The sequence below is a fragment of the Macaca mulatta genome, chromosome 1, assembly GCF_049350105.2.
Source record: "Macaca mulatta isolate MMU2019108-1 chromosome 1, T2T-MMU8v2.0, whole genome shotgun sequence".
NCBI classification, from domain to species: Eukaryota; Metazoa; Chordata; class Mammalia; order Primates; family Cercopithecidae; genus Macaca; species Macaca mulatta.
In genome coordinates, this window is record NC_133406.1 from 188,367,496 (window position 1) to 188,389,002 (window position 21,507).

The 21,507-nt window shown below is 37.5% G+C and overlaps 1 protein-coding gene across 3 annotated transcripts in view; it reads right to left on the reverse strand.

Moving 5' to 3' along the window:
- Nucleotides 1–21,507, reverse strand: part of ZFYVE9 (zinc finger FYVE-type containing 9) — a 135,017-nt gene that overhangs the window by 59,608 nt on the left and 53,902 nt on the right. For all 3 annotated transcript variants that reach the window (XM_015139754.3, XM_015139751.3, XM_077957040.1), the window contains 3 exons: nt 18,169–18,289; nt 14,314–14,436; nt 11,406–11,561 (listed from right to left, as the gene is read on the reverse strand). In XM_015139754.3, coding sequence (XP_014995240.2) covers nt 11,406–11,561; nt 14,314–14,436; nt 18,169–18,289 — 400 coding nt within the window. The remainder of the gene's footprint in view (nt 1–11,405; nt 11,562–14,313; nt 14,437–18,168; nt 18,290–21,507) is intronic.

Below are 21,507 nucleotides of genomic sequence, written 5' to 3' on the forward strand. Positions count from 1 at the left end.
TTGTATTTTTAGTAGTGACGGGGTTTCACCATGTTAGCCAGGATGGTCTCAATCTCCTGACCTCGTGATCCACCCACCTCAGCCTCCCAAAGTGCTGGGATTACAGGCGTGAGCCACCGTGCCCAGCCAATTAATCATATTTTTAATAAACATTATTATGCAACACTGGGCTGGATGGACACTACCAAACAGTAATTCCCAATCTTTCACTATGAAAGACTTACATTTAAAAAGCTGATTTTTAAATACATGGCATTTATTAAATGAAAATTTGGTTTCCAATTTTATCAGGGCTTCTAAAGAGCATAAACTAAGTTACATTATCACACTGTTGAAGTTTGTCTAGATAAAAGCCAAAAATATTAATGCCTTCCTTGGTTAAATTGTATAGCTTTACTGTATGAAATGCTTTAGAGGTCTCAAGAATATCGCCTCAAAGGTCATAAAGAAATATTCAAGGCCGGGAGCGGTGGCTCACGCCTGTAATCCCAGCACTTTGGGAGGCTGAGGCGGGTGGATCACGAGGTCAAGAATTCCAGACCAGCCTGACCAACATGGTAAAACCCCGACTCTACTAAAAATACAAAAATTAGTCGGGTGTGGTGATGTGCACCTGTAATCCCAGCTACTCAGGAGGCTGAGGCAGGAGAATCGCTTGAACCTGGGAAGTGGAGGTTGCAGCGAGCCAAGATTGTGCCACTGCACTCCAGCCTAGGCAACAGAGTGAGACTCTGTCTCAAAAAAAAAAAAAAGAAGTGTTCAGATTAGGAAGCTGCTGTCACCAAGCTTATAATTTCACTGGGTGAAGAAAGTCAACTCATGAACATAATGAATTATGGTAATAACTACAGTTATAAGACATTAAGGGAAGATGAGGATTTATGAAGATGGTACCACAGACAAGTTTGTTTTGTTTGTTTGTTTTTAGATGGAGTCTTCCTCTGTCACCCAGGCTGGAGTGCAGTGGTGTGATCTTGGCTCAATGCAGCATCTGCCTCCCAGGTTCAAGCAATCCTCTCACCTGAGCCTCCTGAATAGCTACGATTACAAACATGCATCACCATGCTCAGCTAATTTTTTTCGTATTTTTAGTAGAAACAGGGTTTCACCATGTTGGCCAGGCTGGTCTCAAATTCCTGACTTCAAATGATCTATCCACCTTGGTCTCCCAAAGTGCTGGGACTACAGGAGTGAGCTACTGTGCCTGGACAGGATTTATTGTTTATAATTTTTTGAGAGAAATATGAAACATAGCTCTGTAATTTAGAGCTTATTTAAATTCACATTAAGTAGGTTTCTCTCTCTTTTTTTTTTTTTCCTGGAGATAGTCTTGCTCTGTCACCTACTCTGGAGTACAGTGGTGCAATCTCAGCTCACTGCAACCTCTGCTTCCCGGGTTCAAACAATTCTCCTGCCTCAGCCTCCCGAGTAGCTGGGACTATAGGCACCCACCACCACGCCCAGCTAATTTTTGTATTTTTAGTAGAGATGGGGTTTCACCATATTGGCCAGGCTGGTCTCAAACTCCTGACCTCAAGTAATCTACCCGCCTTGGCCTCCCAAAGTGGTGGGATTACAGGTGTGAGCCACTGTGCCTGGCCAAGCCATTTTACAATTCAAAATACTTTTGTGAATGAAACAGTAACAAACATATCAACCCTTCATTAAGGAGACATTTTCCTCAGTATAGAATTGCAAAAGGACTTCCTGACAAGAGCTGCTCAATGATGGAACAACAAATGTGTTCACTAGCCACGTACGAGCTTCCTTTGATACCTTTGAAAGCAATAACACCAAATGAAGCAGTCTCCATCAGAGAAATTAATGCTTACTTTTCTTGAAAACGAGAGTTTATTCTTATAATGGTTATGGGTCTTTGCATCCTTGATTTTAGCAGATAGGTATCCTGACAGTAGGAACCACAAGTGAAGGGAATGCCTCCCCATTAAACTCAGAGAAGCTTTGTGGCTGAAAGTCATGTTCACCTAAACATTATCATCTATATTTTACATTTAAGGTAGTACATTTAGGAATTTAGGGGTAGTACCCTTACTCCAGGATTACCCAGGTCTGGCTGCACAATTAAGCTGCTGGGCCAGATCTATAAAAACAAAAGAATTGTCATATCAATGTAGCAGTATGGCATTTTGAAAAATAAATTGCAGATTTTGGAGTCCCAGAGATACGGGTTTGAATGCTAGTTTGATTATTCACTATTGTGGGATTTGGGGTAAGTTACTTCTCTGAGCCTCAATGTCCATGTAAAATGGAAGGAGAAACTATATTAAATTCCAGATGTGTTATAAAGAATAAATGAAAGGAAATCTATAAAATGCCTAACAGGACCAGCAACACTGTATTCTCAAAAAATTGTAACTATTATTATTCTAATGCAAATATACATATATTGATTAGCCAAATATACGATTTTTGGGGGGACTTTCAATGATTTTAGAGTGAGATTTAGATAAATTTAAATTTTTTCTGGCAACCATTGCAGAATCAAGGATACAATGTCAGGAACTTTAGGGAGATCAGATCCCCAAATTCACCATTGCCTCTTTACCACTCCCCTTGATTCTGGAATTCTAGGATACAATGTAAGAGATACTTCATACAAAATTCAACAGATAATTTGTTAAAGAGAAAAAATTTTTTTTCATCTCTTTATCTAGCTTTGGCGAATAAGGAGGAGAACAGGGAATTAAAGAAAGAGATGCTTTCCCTCCACAATGTAAGGTGCATGACACCATTCCTCTAACTCTATCAACGGCATGCTATAGTTTGAATATATCCCTGAAAAAGTATGTGTTGGAAACTTGGTGCTAGGAGGTAAGGCCTCATGAGAGGTGACTGGATTAATGCTGTTATCCTGGGAGTGGGTTTGTTATGAAAGGACAAGTTCGGCCTCCCTTGTGCACATGCCCTCAGGCACATGCACATTCTTTCTCTCTCTTCCCCATCCCGTTTGCCCTTCTGCCACAGGATGATGCAGCAAAAAGGTCCTCACCAGATGCCTACCCCTCAACCTTGGACTTTGCAGCCATGAGAACTATAGGAAATACATTTCTGTTCATTATATATTATCCAGTCTGTGGTATTCCATTATGGCAGCAAAAATAGACTAAGACATGGTGTAATGTTTATATTTCACAAAGATTGTCCTAGTAAATATAGCTTAGAGGTGAAAAATATGTTGGCTTAGTACACAAGGCACTCACTCATTCCTTTGCGATTTCCCTATTAGAACCTAGAATCTATTAGCAGTTATTTTCCACAGATATTGATTTCCTTTCTGCCTCTTCCACTTAACACTCTCTTCATCCCAATCACAGATTCTTCACGAAGTCCCCTCTCATTATAAAATATATCTTTTATCCTTTAAATATTTATTACTTTAAAAAAATGTAGATTACCAATAATGACTGATTTAGACTGTCATATACTATCTTATCTACAAACAAGTAACACTGCACAGGTGTAGATACTGGCAAAAATAAAACAGTGGGTATAACAATTTGACAAAGAAAGGAAGGCTTTCATTTGAAGACCTAATCTGAGGCTCTTGAACTCATAAAGTCTGTTATGTACTAATTTATATAGGTACTTCTCGATGACTGCATTCAATGCCATGAATCCACAGAACTAATTTTATATATACCCCAAGACTAGTGAAGAACCCATATAACTAAAATGACACAAAATCTTGCTTCTGAGTTTAAATGACCTGGCAAAGATGTTAAATGCTTTATATCAATAGTTTATAAAGTAATTTTACATAACATTAATGAGATAATCATCAGATCAGTGCTAGCAGGTAAGCAGAACGATACCATTTCCCTGAAATTTGGGGTTTTATTTGACAAATGAAGAAACTGAAGCTTAGAGGTAGAGGTGAAGTGACTGAAAAGACATGAGGGTAAATAAGTGGCAAAGTAAAACCTAGAAAGCAGATCTTTCAATCTCCTAGTCTTTGTATGTCACACAGTCTTTCAAAAAATATACAGATACAGTAATTTACAATTTTCCATCTTTAATTTGGAATTTAAACTATTTTTCAAATCCTTACAAGTAGCCAGCCATCTTTAAATTCAATTCAAATATAACTTAAATATCTGACAATAGCTTCCTTTTGTTTCAAAGCATATTAATCCTCACATCAACTCAAATGGAACCATTTCCAAGCAAATGGTTCATTCATTTCAATAAATACTAATATTTATTTCTTCTTTTTTTTTTTTTGAGACAGGGTCTCGCTCTGTCACCCAGGCTGGAGTATAGTGGCATGATCCCGGCTCACTGAAACCTCCACCTCCCAGGTTCAAGTGATTCTCCTGCATAAGCTTCCCAAGTAGCTGGGACTATAGGCGTGCACCAACACGCCTGGCTAATTTTTATATTTTTAGCAGAGACAGGGTTTAGCCATTGTTGGCCAGACTGGTCTCAAACTCACGACCTCAAGTGATCTGCCTCCCTCGGCTTCCCAAAGTGTTGGGATTACAGGCGTGAGCTACCGCGCCCAGCCAATAAATACTAATATTTCTAAGTGCTAATATGACTAAAACTCAAGCCATCAAAAGAATTTAGAAAGTTTCTTGGAGTTCTTTGTAATGCAATAAACTGAAGTTATGCATGACTACTTCATAAAAGGTCGTGTCCTCAGTTTAGTGTATCTGTGAGATTGATCATGAAAGCTCAAGAGAAGTCAGGTCAGGTGGCTCATGCCTGTAATCCCAGCCCCTTGGGAGGTTGAGAAGGAAGGATCACTTGGGCCCAAGGAGATCAAGGCTGCAGTGAGTATGCTATGATGGCACCACTGCTACCCAGCCTGGGTGACAGAGCAGGACCCTATCTCTTAAAAAAACAGCTCAAGAGACACTATAGGACTTCTTATGGTTCGAAACATGAGATTTACAGACTACATAAGTGAGTTTAAACCTGGGTTCAGCCAATTACCATCTAACTGTGTGATCTTAAGTTACTTAGGCCTTCAGTGTCTGTCATTTTCCTCATGTGTAAATAGAAACAGTAACAGTATGAATCTGAGTTGCACTTAAGAAGAAATAAAATAGTGTACATAAGGCAATGAATACACTGCTTAGCGTATATTAAGTGCTCAAAAATGTTAGGTATTTGTCTTAAATCACCTCTTCATAAATAGTTCCATGTAACTTTCTCATCAGTTGAAAAATTACTTTGCAAAGAGGCCGGGTGCGGTGGCTCACGCTTGTAATCCCAGCACTTTGGGAGGCTGAGAAGGGTGGATCACGAGGTCAGAAGATCAAGACCATCCTGGCTAACACGGTGAAACCCCATCTCTACTAAAAAGAAATACAAAAAATTAGCCAGGCATGGTGGCGGGCGCCTGTAGTCCCAGCTACTCAGGAGGCTGAGGCAGGAGAATGGCGTGAACCCAGGAGGCAGAGCTTGCAGTGAGTAGAGATTATGCCACTGTACTCCAGCCTGGGCAACAGAGCGAGCGAGACTCTGTCTCAAAAAAATAATAATAATTACTTTGCAAAGCTACAATACCATAATTCTAATACATTTAATTTACCAAAAGGTTCAGAATTTGAAAAATAAAATAAAAACATGAACCATGACATGATGTTATTATTATTTTTTTTTAAAGATAGGGTCTCACTGTGTCACTCAAGCTGTAATGCAGTGGTGCAATCATAGCTTACTACAGCCTCAAATTCCTGGGCTCAAGGACTCCTCCCACCTCAGCCTCCCAAGTAGCTGGGATTACAGGGATATGCCATTAGGCCTAGTTAATTTTTTTTTTGGTAGAAATAGGGTCTCATTATGTTGACCAGGCTAGTCTCAACGTCCTGGCCTCAAGCAATCCTCCTGCCTCAGCTTCCCAAAGAGAGAGCAAGAGGGGAATGAACCCTCTCCTTTTTTTTTTTTTTTTTTTAACCCTCTCCTTTTATAACAGCACTAATCCCATCCATGAGGGTGAAGCCCTCATGGCCTAATCACCTCTTAAAGGTCCCACCTCCTAATATTGTTACAATGGCAATTAAAGTTCAACATGAGTTTTAGAGTGGACAAACACTGAAACCATAACAATACCAAATACTTTCTTAACAATAAAAGATTAGACTGGACACGGTGGCTCACACCTGTAATCCCAACATTTTGGAGGGCCCAGGCGGGTGGATCACCTGAGGTTTGGGAGCTCAAGACTAGCCTGGCTAACATGGTGAAACCTTGTCTCTACTAAAAACACAAAAATTAGCCAAGTGTGGTGGCATGAGACTGTAGTTCCAGCTACTTGGGAGCTACTTGTGAGGCTGAGGCAGGAGAATCACTTGAACCCAGGAGGCAGAGGTTGCAGGGTGCCAAGATCGCAACACTGCACTCCAGCCTGGGCGACAGAGCGAGACTCTGCCTCAAAATAAATAAATTAATTAATTAAATTAAAAATAAAAGATTAAGGGAGTTCAGAAGAGATTACTTCTGTCTGAGAGGACCATCAAGAAAGAATTCATGGAGAAAGTGGTCTTTAAGATTTAGGACAAATGACAGGATTGAGACAGTTGGGGTGTTGGGAAATAGCATGGTTGGGAGTAGCATAATCATGGGTAATGAAATGGAAAATCATCAGAATATACATAAAAGAAACCAAGAAATGTTTCGTTTGGCTACAATGGAAGTATGGAGAGATGACTAGCGGGAAATGAGACTAAAAATTTAGGAACAGATCATGCAGAATACTGAATGTTGGAGCGCAGTTTATTCTAAAGGCAATACAAAGCCAAAGAAGCTTTTGAGTAAGAGAGGGAAACAACCGGAGATTAACTCCAGAAATAACAATCTGGTAGATACAAGTCCAACTTCATTCAAGTCTATATTCTGAATAGATGGTTTGCAAAAAACAGGTACAAAATATGGAGGAACGAACAGGAGACAGGGAGAAACAATACACACTCTAGAACCTCCGATGGCACTGTCATAACCAGAAGGCATTCTGAAACTCCCAGAACATAATTTCTCACAAATTATAATGTTTCTTTTCACTGCAGAATGCAAAAACTGTGTATGACAAAAAAGTGTGTGTGTATATACAGGTAAAACATAGATACACACACATATATAGATATATAATACACATATGGTTATTAAATACCTGTAGTTTAGATTTTAAAATTCACAGGAAATTATTAAAAAGTTCATCCAATAGCTCCTAAGGCTTTTCTGTGATTTAGGGCAGAATAACCCTAAGCTAGTGATACAATATTCAAGGTTTCACACTCAGGAGAAATTTAAGATACAATTTGTCAATTTCACTCAATGTACTACACAGAAGAGAAAAATAATAAATTGTGGTAATTTTTTTTTTTTTTTTTTGAGATGGAGTCTCACTCTTGTTGCCCAGGCTGGAGTGCAATGGCATGATCTCGGCTCACTGCAACCTCTGCCTCCAGGGTTCAAGCAATTCTCCTGCCTCAGCCTCCCAAGTAGCTGGGATGACAGGTGCCCACCACCACGCCCGGCTAATTTTTTGTATTTTTAGTAGAGACGGGGTTTCACCATGTTGGCCAGGCTGGTCTTGAACTCCTGACCTAAGGTGATCCACCTGGCTTGGCCTCCCAAAGTGCTGGGATTACAGGTGTGAGCCACCATGCCTGGCCTGCGATCATTTCAGAACAGTAGCCTCCAACCTTTTTGGCACCAGGGATGGGTTTTATGGAAGACAATTTTTCCACGGACTGTGGAGGAGGGGAGATGGTTTCAGGATGACTCAAGTGCATTAAATTTATTGTGCACCTTATTTCTATTATTATTACATTGTAATCTATAATGAAATAATTATACAACTCACCATAACGTAGAATCAGAGGGATCCCTGAACTTGTTTTCCTGCAACTAGACTGTCCCATCTGGGGGTGATGGAAGACAGTGACAGATTATCAGGCATTAGATTCTCATGAGGAGCACACAACCTAGATCCCTCACATGTGCAGTTCACAATAGGGTTCACACTTCTATGAGAATCTAATACCGCTGCTGATCTGGCAGGAGGCAGAGCTCAGGCGGTAACTTGAGTGATGGGGAGAAGCTATAAATACAGATGAAGCTTCACTTGCTTGCCTGCCACTCACCTCTGCTGTGTGGCCTGGTTCCTAACAGGCCACGGACCAATACCAGTCCATGGCCTGTGGGTTGGGGACTCCTGTTTTAGAATACCCAAAATATGTTTTTACTTATTAAAAAATTTATAGTGAAATATATCAAGCTATTACCCTGATTATCTAAAAATAGGATTCTTAAAAAACATGTATAGTATATAGATAATATATCTGCGTTTTTAAGAACTGACATATTATTAATGGATACACGGAGGCAACTGACATAATGTAAAGAATACTGATCTGGGAGCTATAGTCCTAATTCTGCCACCAACTTGGTCTGTGATTTAGGTAAGCCATTCACACTTCTAGGTCTGATTTTTCTTATCTAAAAAATGAAGTTTGTATTAAATTATCTAAAATGCTTTCTAGTCCCAATACTGGATGAGCTGTGAAATGATTCCTATTCAAGGAAAAACTCTTTCATCTTATTTATGCTTTTGAAATGTTATTTCTTTACATATACATCTATATGTTCATGTCCCTATCCTACATTATAGAAAATATTTTTAGTTGGCTTAGATGTATTATAGTCTGACCTTGAGACTATCCTTAGTATCATGTAATCAGTTCCAAGTATTTTTGTTGTTTCAAAATTTTTGCAATTTAATAGTTCAAAATGGACTCAACTGACATATAAGTATCCTTTAAAAAAAATGTAACCATTTATGCTAAACATATCTTAATAATTCACGCAATAATTGACATCCTCTCCTTGCCGAGAGAGGATGTCTATCTCCCAGGATTCCATCTATGGACGTAGTCTCTTCACACGGGCCTATCCCATTTACAACCATACTCTCAACTATCCCATAAAAACTGTGTCTCCCAAATCTGTATATCTTAACTCAGACCTATCTTCTGGGATCCATACCCATATATTCATCTGCCATTTTCATGTTTCATCTGATGTCATTATTTCAAATTCAGCACACTGAACAAAGAATTCCCTTTCCTCTGCCAAATCTGTTCTATTCACCATCTTGATGAATAAGACCAACATACACTTAGGTGCTCAAGTGAGGAATCTGAGGCCAACCTTAACTTGCCCCCTCTAACCCCCCATATCCAATTAGTCACCAAATCCTACTGAATTGAAGCGCCACATCTTTCATATCTCTCCAATACTCTTTATTTCCACTGCAATCACTTAATTTAAATCCTGATAATTTCTTAATTTCTTGCTGGATTCCTGCAATATCTTTTTTAAAAATAAGTTTTACTGAGGTATAATCTATATATTATAAAAGCAATAGATTTTAAGTGTACATTTCAATGAGTTTTGGCAAACAGCCATGTAACCACTATCCTAATCCAGATATAGAGCTCTCATCTCAGAAAGTTTTCTGGGACTCTCTGTAATTAGTTCTAGCACCTGCACCTCCACCTCACTTTAGGCAAACACTGACCTAATTTCTATCACCACAGATTAATTCTGCCAGTTTCAGACAATCATATAAATGGAATCATCCAATATGTACTTCTTTGTGCCTGGCTTTTGCTCAGCATGTCTGTGAATTCATGCATGTTGTTGTGTACATCAGCAGTTACTTCATTTTTACTGTTGAGCAGTATTCTAGTGTATGAATATACATTTGCTTATCCTGAAATTGCTTCTTAACTGCCACCAGACTCACGGACTTTGATCCATTTTTCACAATGCTTCCACAGTCATCTTTCTAAAATGTAAATCTGATTATGTCACTCATCATCTCAAATTCTTTCAATGGTTCTTCATTGCCTACAGAATAAAGGATGGGCTCCTAAATAAGACATTCATGAACCTCCCATACCCTAGTCTCTGACACCCTCTCAAAACCCACATGAACGTACAATTACTTGAACCTCCAATGCCATTTTCTAGAGTTTTTAAAAGTGAATACATTCAGATCGAGGAGAAAAGTGAAAGTTCCCAGTTATCTCCAGGACTAAATTCAGCTCCAGGGTATTATGTGGCCTGGAGGATCTGGGTGATTTCAGATTTAACCCTACACATTTTGGAACAGACAGGGTAAACACTCAAAGGTACTTCACAGGTATCGTGTGGTCAGTTTCCAGTGTATCACCTTGCCCTATGTAATGCTACACCTAAATCATCGTAGAGACTAATGAAGACATAAAGGCACAATCTTTTACACATAATCTATATCGCATTAAAAATACAATTACATATTCTGCTTCTGTAATTATTTAAAGAGCATTTTCCATGTTATTACATTCTTTTCATAAATATTGTTTTAATGGCCAAAAAAAGTTCTCAAAAAGATGCTCACATCTAATAAGTATAACACAGTTAAACTTTTCACCAAAACTAAGGCATTTAGGTTGCTTCTGAATTTTTGTGTTAAATTTAGGTAATGCTGTAATAAACACTTTCATTCACAGAAGTGCATTTTATATTCTGGATACTATCTTTGGCACAGAATCCCACAATGAAAATTATTACATTAAGAAAGTCTGAAAAATTTATGGTTTTAATATTATGTATGAAATATTATCAAGTAATACGTGAAAATAGCTCTAATACCCCAGTCACCCGCACACCATCTCCAAGTCTTCTTCCTCAAAGATAAATCCTATTTATCAAGTACATATATTATATACTGACGTCCTGTTACAATAAATGAGAACAATTCAATTACACCATATTTTACCTCATTTGTTAAATCAAAGAGAGGCTGACTTTGCAATGTCAAATAACACAATGTCATAATAAATAATTGTAATGCCAAATAAATATTGTGCTTCTTTTCTCTCAATCTTAGTTTCTTTTTATGTTAATATCCTTAGTCTTTCCCAACTTCTAACCTCTATGCCTTTACTTTTAAATTGCTAGTTAATATTTACAATTTATTTTGGAGCCACAAGCCACAAAGTCATCTATGCTAATTGTTTTTGAAATTTGAATATTCATTAGCATTTACACTATGATTAAATAAATATTGTTAACCAAAGAAACAAGAAGTAGGTTACAAATATGCTTCCTTCTACCCGATACCAATATCCTGACCCCTAGGCCACTAAAAAGAAAATATTCTTACGCTTAGGTCACCAGATTCTCTTATAGCTTTGATTTCAGCCTCTGTAAAATAATAACCATACCAGGTACAATACTAAAATTTATAATTTCCTCAAACCATGGAAAGCTCCAACTTGCCACTAATATCAAAGACCCCTGACATGCTTATGTCCAAAGTTAAGACTATTATCTTGTATTTGAATTCAAAATTTTTTTGTCATCTACAAAGGGAGCAGACTAAGTCATACCTGCCAGGGCGTCCCGATAAAGCTGCACAAAGTGATTAAAGATATCCTTTGGCAAACACTTTTCATCTGGTAAACACTGTAGAAGAATGACTATCTCAGACTGACCCACTGCATGCATTCCCTTGGTTGTGAAACACCAGCACTTCCTGTTCACATCTACAGATGGAATAAAAATATAAAAATAAAGAGATTCCTATCAATCCTTATTCTTAAAAAAAGTTGCACAGAAATCTGTTACAATACAGCAAAGATTAAAATAGATCACACTGAGTCTATGTAATTCAACTATGAACTGTCACTGCATTGCGCCAAAAAACTATTGTAGAAAATAAAACATGCCGGCCAGGCGCGATGGCTCAAGCCTGTAATCCCAGCACTTTGGGAGGCCAAGATGGGCGGATCACGAGGTCAGGAGATCGAGACCATGCTGGCTAACATGGTGAAACCCCGTCTCTACTAAAAAAAAATACAAAATTAGCCGGGCAAGGTGGCGGGCGCCTGTAGTCCCAGCCACTCGGGAGGCTGAGGCAGGAGAATGGCGTGAACCCGGGAGGCGGAGCTTACAGTGAGCTGAGATCTGGCCACTGCACTCCAGCCTGGGCGACACAGCGAGACTCCGTCTCAAAAAAAAAAAAAAAAAAAAAAAAAAAGAAAAGAAAAGAAAACATGCCAATGCCTCTGGCTCTTTTCTAAACACTTAGAAAAGACTGAAAAGGAAGTAAAAGAAATAATAATAAAATGCACTTAAAACTTTTAACTATTATTAAAAGAAGCAACATTCTATTAATACTAAAATAAAACCAAACTATGTATTGTAAGCCAATACATAGCCAAATATGATTAAAGAACATAGTCTTCCACCATTATATTTTTAAAAATCACATCATCAAAGGAAGTAATTACCTATGTAAGGCTAGAAGTAATTACAATAAAAGACAGTAGTATACCTTTGTCTTCAGGTTGTGACCTAAAGAAAATATATTTTTATGTATATTGATTAAATTTAATACATGACCAAAAGATTCGAGCTATTTTAACTATAGTCCTTTCTGGGAAAAAATTCTAGATAATCAGCAACATGACTTTACTTGGCTTCATGCCATAAAAATTAGTGAAAAGGATGGCTTTTCTGAACTACTTAGTTCCACTCCTTCACTTTAAGGCTATATGGAGAGTAGGAACAGCAGAAACCATATGTAGTCAAAAACAATGTTTAATCCTTGACACTTTTACTCTTCATACCCCAACACAATGGGATCCCCAAAGGAACTGAAAAAGGATTCACATAAAATTATGAACACCACCCATGTAAATCAAAACAAATGTAAATTAAAAAAGAAAGACATCTTTATTTCACTTTGGGAATCCTTGTTTTATGTACCTAAATAGGACATTCCTAATAATGGTATATACTTCAAGAATCTAGGTTAGCTAATTTTTTTTTTGTTTTTTTAAAATAGGGTTTCGCTCTGTTATTCAGGCTGGAGTGCAGTGGTATGATCTCGGCTCACTGCAACCTCTATCTCCTGGGCTCAAGAACTCTTCCACCTCAGCCTTGTGAGTAGCTGGCACTACAGCAGCATGTTACCATGCCCAATATATATATATATTTTGTGTGTGTGTGTGTGTGTGGGATGAGGTTTCACCATGTTGAGCAGGCTGGTCTCGAACTCCTGGGCTCAAGTGATTCATCTGCCTTGGCCTCCCAAAGCACTGGGACTACAGTTGTGCACCATGGTGCCTGGTCTTAGGTTAGCTAATTTCTAAGCAAAATTTATAAACTAGATATGGCAAATTGAAATTTCAAGCAAATTAATTTTAAATCTGATCCTAGAAGGAAAGGTAGCAAGCATTAATAACTGGCCAAACTTACAAGAGTGTGATTAGCAAGTAAGCCAGAAACCCACATTTCATCAATGTAGAACTTCTAAGGAAGTAGTATACGTTTCTGGTTTCCAAAATCAACTTAAGTACACGTGGAAAACTGCAGGATGGTTCCCCAGAGGTTCCTTCCTTTAAAATTGCCTATTAACACTCATTCATAATAAACACATTCTCTAAATAATTCTCAAATTTACTAGCTGGCGCGGTGGCTCACATCTGTAATCCCAGCACTTTGGGAGACCAAGGCAGGCAGATCACTTGAGTCCAGGAGTTCAAGAACAATCTGGGCAACATGGTGAGAATCCTGTCTCTACAAAAATATACAAAAAAAATAGCCAGGCATGGTGGTGTGCACCTGCAGTCTCAGCTACTTGGGAGGCTGACATGGGAGGACTGTTTGAGCTCAGCAGGTGGAGGTTGCAGTGAACAGAGATCATGCCACTGCACTCCAGCCTGGGTGACAGAGTGAGACTCTGTCTCAAAAAATTCTGAAATACTGTCATCGTTCTCATTCTGATGCCCATGATGCTAGCATCAAGAATTGAGAAGTTTCTTCTGAATCTCAATTTATGATATACTGAAGCTTTACTGTGTGTTAGCTAACACTTTTCCTAAAAAAAGTTTTGCACCATAATTGAGGTTTCTGGGATTAAAACCTAGCATATAAATTATTTGAGTAGCCTGTATAATTTATCTACCACCAGTTATTCTAATGGTAAGTTGTCATTTAACATACTCATCTCAAGAAGAACTTAAGTCAGATAAGTTCAAGATTTGTTTGGCTTTCCTCCATGGAGAATTCACCTACCTCACCCCTGTAACTAAATGTGAGAGTTTCAGTTAGTTCCACAGCTGTCCTCTGGGATATATTATTTTATACAAACCAACTTTTTCAGAACTCAGTGTTCAGTAAGATGTGGCTCTATATAAAAATACTTGTGTGTAATAAATCTGAAAGTTTTATGTACTATCTATGAGTCAGTAAACCATATCTAATTTTAATTTTTAAGAATTTATAACTTACAATTCACAATTTTAACCATTGACAACAAATTTGCATTTAAAACAAATACAAGTGGGTCAGGGCCACCATCCTCCAACTGCTGCATTACTGAAATCTGTGATGGTTTCTCTTCCACAGCATAGTCTGAAAGGGGAGAAAACAATGTAATAAGGTTGGTTAAACGGACAAATCAAGAAAGAGATCAGATGGAGAAATGAGCTAATTATTTACAGAAAAGAGACATGCATTTGACTTATCAACAGGTGCATATAGAGCATGGTTTGTATCTGCTAGCTCAGTATCATGTTAATAGTGCCCCCTTTTACTCTCAGAAGTGACCCACTCCACTTTAGATGATAATGTGGTTATCCTGTGTATAGACCTCTCCCCACAGTAGTTTGTGCCACAATCTAAAGACTACCTTTCTATTTAATAAAAAATTTCCAACTATTATAACAAGAATTTCACATAATAAACGTTCAAGACCAGCATTTAAAATAACTCATGATATACAAGCAATAATATACTAGTTACCTCTGGAAAGGATATCAAATAGTTGGGGTAGAAGAGAGCCCTACCTTTTACTCTATGACCTTTTGTACTGTTTGACATTTTTGACAATTAAAAACTTAAACTTTAAAAAATGAACCCAGAAAATAAAAGTATCATATGTGACTGGCTTCATAAAACAACTCCTTTAAGTATAATTCAAGAGTTTAGTACCATATATCACTAAAATCACCAGTAAATCACACATAAGATTCTGAACATGAACAGGTTAATACTGAATGTAAACTCTTCCCATTTAATCTCTGGAAGCACAGTATGTGCTTCAGCACCTCATTTTGAATGACAGTGGTCCTTTCAGCTTGAAGTCAAATCATGGGTAATAATCACTGTAGAACCTAGAGATGTGGGAAAGGAACTGAAAATCTAAAAGTTGAATGTTGCTTAATTGATCTTATATAAAATGCATCTTTGCGGGACAATCAGGTAGAACAAAGTAACATCATTTCTCATTTTCTAATGGAAATTTTAAAATTGATTTTTTGGCTACAATGGGAAATATCTACCCCATTATTAAAAATACTTATTGGAAAGAGAAATCCTGAGTTTAAAATTTTTTAAATAAAGTCATCCCACTGGAATAAAAAATTGCAAAATTTTGGTAAAGAGACTGCAATATAGTTTAAGTAATACAGATAATTAACTGTTCTTTCTTGGTAGGAGAAGTTTTGACAATTAGATTTAATGGATATAACTTTTTATGAAAATGGAATCCAGCAGTCTGACTTTTTTTAACAACAGAGTAGGCCAATTTAGTTCCTTGTTAATCTAAGATTTATTAAAATAAAAATCTGAACCCTAAGCAGCAATTTTACTAACGATAGATGTTTTCACAGGGTCCTGGTAAAGGAGCAAAGGCATTATGCAATCAAAAGAACGCTTAACTGTATATGATAAAGTTCACTGCTGAACTATCTGGGACATAACTGCATTTGAGAGCCTACTACAGGCCTAGCACCATGCAAGCAGCAGTAAACACAAGTATAAAATAAGATGAAGAAATTCATAGTCTAAGTGAAAGAATATGATCTGAAAATACAATATCTAAATTGCAATGAGAAAAAGCGTTAATGTAGCCAACAGTCTATAGGAACTGCTATTAGAACACAGATAAAGAAGCAAAACACTATTTTCTAAGCAGCCCAGGTAAGGATTCAGAGAAGAGTTAACCATTAAGCTGGATTTTAAAAGGTTGAGGAGTTCTTCAGGAAGTCTACAGTAGAGGGGGTGTTCTAGGCAGAAGAAAGGAAGAAATGGAAAATATTAATTACATGCCTACTTTATGCCAGATACCTTCTTGGTATGTACCTACAGGTATAAAATCTAACTTAATACCCACAATGACTCTTAAGAAGGTGTAGTTAGAGAAATATTTAATAAAACAGAATAGGAAACAAATTCAGAGAGGATGAATGACTTGTCAACTGGATCACACAGCTAGAATGGAATGGTACTGGCATTAAAAGTCAGGTTTGTTCAATTCTGAAGTCCATTCTTTCCCATTATTCCACAGCACAAGAAAAAGTACAGAAGAATGAAAAGTAAGTATTCAAAAAATAGCAAATAATCTGCAGTATACATGTAAGGTGCTGAGGAATGGCTGGAAATAAAGTTGATAATAAATGGCTAGAAAGACAGGCTGAGATAAGGTTATAAGAAACATTGTCAGACCGAGCACAGTAGCTCACACCTGTAATCCCAGCACTTTGGGAGGCCGAGGTGGGCAGATCCCCACGTCAAGAGTTCAAGACCAGCCTGGTCAACATAGTGAAACTCTGTCTCTACTAAAAATACAACAATTAGCCAGGCGTGGTAGCGTGTGCCTGTAGTCCCAGCTACTCAGGAGACTGAGGCAGGAGAACTGCTTGAACCTGGGAGGCAGAGGCTGTGGTGAGCCGAGACTGTACAGCTGCACTCCAGCCTGGTGACAGAGCGAGACTCCGTCTCAAAAAAAAAAAAAAAAAAGAAAATAAATATTGCCTGCGAAGATAAGTAATTTACACTAAAGGCACTGGGAATCCATTAAATATTTCTAAGTAAAAGCAATAAAGATAATATCTATGTTTAAAAACATAACTGGCAACAGTGTGGAAGACAAAATGAAGGAGAGAAATACTGAAGGCAAGGAGACCAGGTAAAAGCCTAGGACAAAGTTCAGGAGAAGTTAATTAATAAGCCACCTTCTGAAAATGCAGTAATTGTATACTGATCTGTATATGTCAGCAATAAAATTTCACACTAATCATCAGAGAAATGCAAATCAAAACCACAATGGGATATCATCTCACACCATTCAGAACGGCTATTATTAAAAAGTCAAAAAACAATAGATGCTGGTGAGGCTGTGGAGAAAAGGGGACATGTATACACTGTTGATAGAAATGTAAATTAGTTCAGTCACTGTGGAAAGCAGTTTGGAGATTTCTCAAAGAACTTAAAAGAGAATTACCATTCAGCCCAGCAATCCCATTACTGGGTGTATATCCAAAAGAAAATAAATTGTTCTACCAAAAAGACACATGTACTTGAACGTTCACTGCAGCACTATTCACAATAACAAAGACATGGAATCAACCTAAGTGCCCATCAGTAGCTGACTAGATAAAGAGACCCTGTCTCAAAAACATAAAAAAACAAAAAAAAGAAAGCAGGAAAAAAAAACAAAACCCTACCCATTGGGTACTATGCTCACTACCTGGGTGACAGGATCAATCATAAGCCAAACCTCAGCATCATGCGCTATATCCACGTAACAGACCTGCACATGTACCCTTTGAATCTAAAATAAAAGTTAAAATTATAAAAATAAAATTTCACATAATATTAAGCATTATTTTGATAATAATTTTACTTCTTACCAGGATTCCCTAAAAATATTTTTAACAGTAAAATTGCCATTTAAATTCAGTGCTCTTCACACTTACTATACGTGCTTTCTGAAAGTATATTATACTTCAAAACAAAAAGCTAAATAAATGACTGTTTCAGGGTGGGTTAATCCTAAACCACAAGCAATCCTTCAGAATATTATGTGCTTTGAAATATTTTTTAAAACTGCTAATAAGCTACATTTACATTATAAGTAGTATCATATCCATTCAAAAAATGAAAATGACATTATAATATAAAACATAAGCATCTACTCTAAAATAATCAATAACAGCAACAACTGTTTTCATAGTATTCAGGGAGTTTGTTTTGTTGGGTAAGAGAAAGGTGAATGTCACTCAAATTCTGTCTCTCTCACTTAATTAGAAGGTAACATTTGACAGATAGAACTATCACTGTCTAAATATGTAGTCCACATACCTCCTTTTACACCCGTGGAGATGAGAATGGGAGGAAGGCCATCTTCAGGAATAAGATTCATTGCACTTCCAACAGGACTTCCGACCTGAGTTATACTCCCAGAGAACAGACAAATATCCGTCTAGGAAAAGCAAATCAACAAAGTGAGCACTACAGAGAATTCAATACTTTGGCAGGACATAATTAAAAATATAAATGGGAACTTACGTGAAAATTTGAAATTCATACTTTTTGAAAGGCAGCACAAAATATTCATTAACCCATGGGTTAAAAAAAAAACAAATTAGGCTTACACCATGAAAATGTTTTCAAATGCGTAAGTTTCTCCTTTTGGTATCATCAAATCATTGTAATGACAGAAGAGGCCTTAAAACCTGCATTAAAGCTTCCTTTACCCAGATTTCTTTTGCCATAAGAGAAAAATATTTTTAAACTGTAGTGGCAAAAGAAACAAAATTTCAATAATTATTTCATAATTTCTTTATCTTTAATATCTTGGGAACCACTTAAGGTCTAATTTATATTGCTTTTAAAAATTAACTTTGAAAACGGCAACAGTTGCAAAACAATGTGAATGTACTCAATGTCAATGAATTCACTTAAAAATTGTTAAAATTGTAAATCATGTTATATATATTAATATTTTTCCACAATAAAAAAGGGAAAAAAATCAACTTTGATAAAATGTCATCATTTTTCATTTACTATGTAATAAAATAAAACTTGAAGTTCTTTTTTTTTTTTTTGAGAAGGAGTCTTGCTCTGTCGCCCAGGCTGGAGTGCAATGGCATGATCTGCAACCTCTGCTTCCCTGGTTCAAGTGATTCTCCTGCCTCAGCCTCCCGAGTAGCTGGGATTACAGGTGTGTGCCACAACACCTGGCTAATTTTTTGTATTTTTAGTAGAGACAGGGTTTCACCTGTTAGCCAGGATGGTCTCAATCTCCTGACCTTGTGATCCACCAGCCTTGGCCTCCCAAAGTGCTAGGATTACAGGTGTGAGCCACCGCACCCAGCCTGAAGTTTATTTTTCTTTGCATTAGTAGGCAGATCATGTTAGCTATATTTAATGAAGTATAAGGTTGCATAACACGTTGGTTGGCGTTAAATCCACTTAATTATTAAATAGAACATGTTCAAATATCTATTAAAATGATGCTCTCCTCTCTATATTCTCTATAACTTTTATTTTCCATACTACACAGATGTATATTCTCTATAACTTAAACATGAAACTGAAGTTTTTAAAGAGTTAAAAGAGGCCAGGTGCAGTGGCTCATGCCTGTAATCCCAGCACTTTGGGAGGCCACGGCGGGTGGATCACCTGAGGTCAGGAATTCGAGACCAACCTGGTCAACATGGTGAAACCCCATCTCTACTAATAATACAAAAATTAGCTGGGCATGGTGGCACACGCCTGTAATCCCAGTTACTCGGGAGGCTGAGGCAGGAAAATCACTTGAATCCAGGAGGCGGAGATTTCAGTGAGCCAAGATCACACCATTGCACTCCAGCCTGGGCGACAAGAGCAAAACTCCGTCTCAAAAAAAAAAAGAAAAAGAAAAAGAAAAGAAAAATATTTGAAAGCTGTTTTTAACATGTATAACAATATTCATATGGCCGGGTACAGTGGCTCGCGCCCGTAATCCCAGCACTCTGGGAGGCCAAGGAAGGCAGATTGCTTAAGAACAGGAGTTCAACATCAGCCTGGCCAACATGGTAAAATCCCGTCTCTACAAAAAATATAAAAATTAGCCACGCATATGCCTGTAATCCCAGCTACTTGGGAGGCTGAGGCAGGAGAATTGCTTGAACCTGGAAGGTGGAGGTTGCAGTGAGCCGAGATCCTGCCACTACATTCCAGTCTGGCCAACAGAGCGAGACAGAAGAAAAGAAAAGAAAGAAAAAAGAGAAGAGAAGAGAAGAGAAGAGAAGAGAAGAGAAGAGAAAAGAATATTCCTAGCAGCTTCATATCATTCAGAATAGCCAAAAACTGGAAACAATTTGAATGGCCACTAATAGGAGAACATAACATAAATTATGGCATATCCATACAATGGAATACTACTCAGCAATAAATTAACTTTTGATGCATATGGATAAATCTCATAAATATTAGGTTGAGCTTAAAAAGCTAAACACAAAACATTATATACTATTGTTTCGATTCATATGAATTCAAGAATAAGCAAAACTAATCTGTAGGGACAGAAGTGAGAACAATGGTTACCTTGATGAAAGGGGAAGGTGCTGACAGAAAAAGTGCATAACCCTTATAGAGTACTGGAGATGTTCTGTATCTTCACCTGGATGGTGGTTACGTATTTTATGTGTGTGTATACACACACAAACACACACACACACATATATATAAAAAACCATGTATAAATTCAAGTTGTTTCCTAAAGATTAATGCTCCTTAGTTATGCATTTTGCTATATATTTTATACCTGAACAAACATTAAAACTATTTCTTCAAAATATGGCCGGACACGGTGGCTCATGCCTGTAATCCCAGCACTTTGGGAGGCCAAGGAGGAGAGATCACCTGAGGTCAGGAGTTCAAGACCAGCCTTGCCAATATGGTGAAACCGTCTCTTACTAAAAATACAAAATTTGCCAGGTGTAGTGGTGGGCACCTGTAATCCCAGCTACCTGGGAGGCTGAGGCAGGAGAATCACTCAAGCCCGGGAGGCAGAGGTTGCAGTGAGCTGAGATCATGCCACTGTACTCCAGCATGGGCAACAAGAGCAAAACTCTGTCTCTAAGAATAAAATAAAATAAATATGCCCATGTTTTACCATACTTTTGTCTCTACTTAGGACAAAGTTTTTAGGACTATACGTTTTTAGTGGGATTTCTAAAATTTTCCAATATGGCATCATATAGGAACTTTGTAAAATTTTACTGGCAAACTACTATTAACTGACTTGAAGGCCTGGTACAGAAAATAATCGATTCTAACCTACTATTGAATGGCGCAAAAATCCTTCTTTTAATATCATAAGAAGTGGTCAGTTGGTCTCTACTTAAATGCCTTCTGTGAAAAGGCATTTACTGAGGGGCTTAAAATCTAGATGACAGGTTGATGGGTGCGGCAAACCACCACTGCACATGTATACCTATGCAACAAATCTGCAGGTTCTGCACATGTATCCCAGAACTTAAAGTATAATAATAATTTAAAAAAAGACATTTACTTCATTTCTTGGGCACTTTTTAAGTGCCAGGCACTCTACTAGACCATAAAATAAGAAAACTATTAATATTTTCTAGTCTGGCATTAAAAAGTTTGTTTTCTCTCATTTTACCACATAAATATTAGAGTGGTGCACAATGT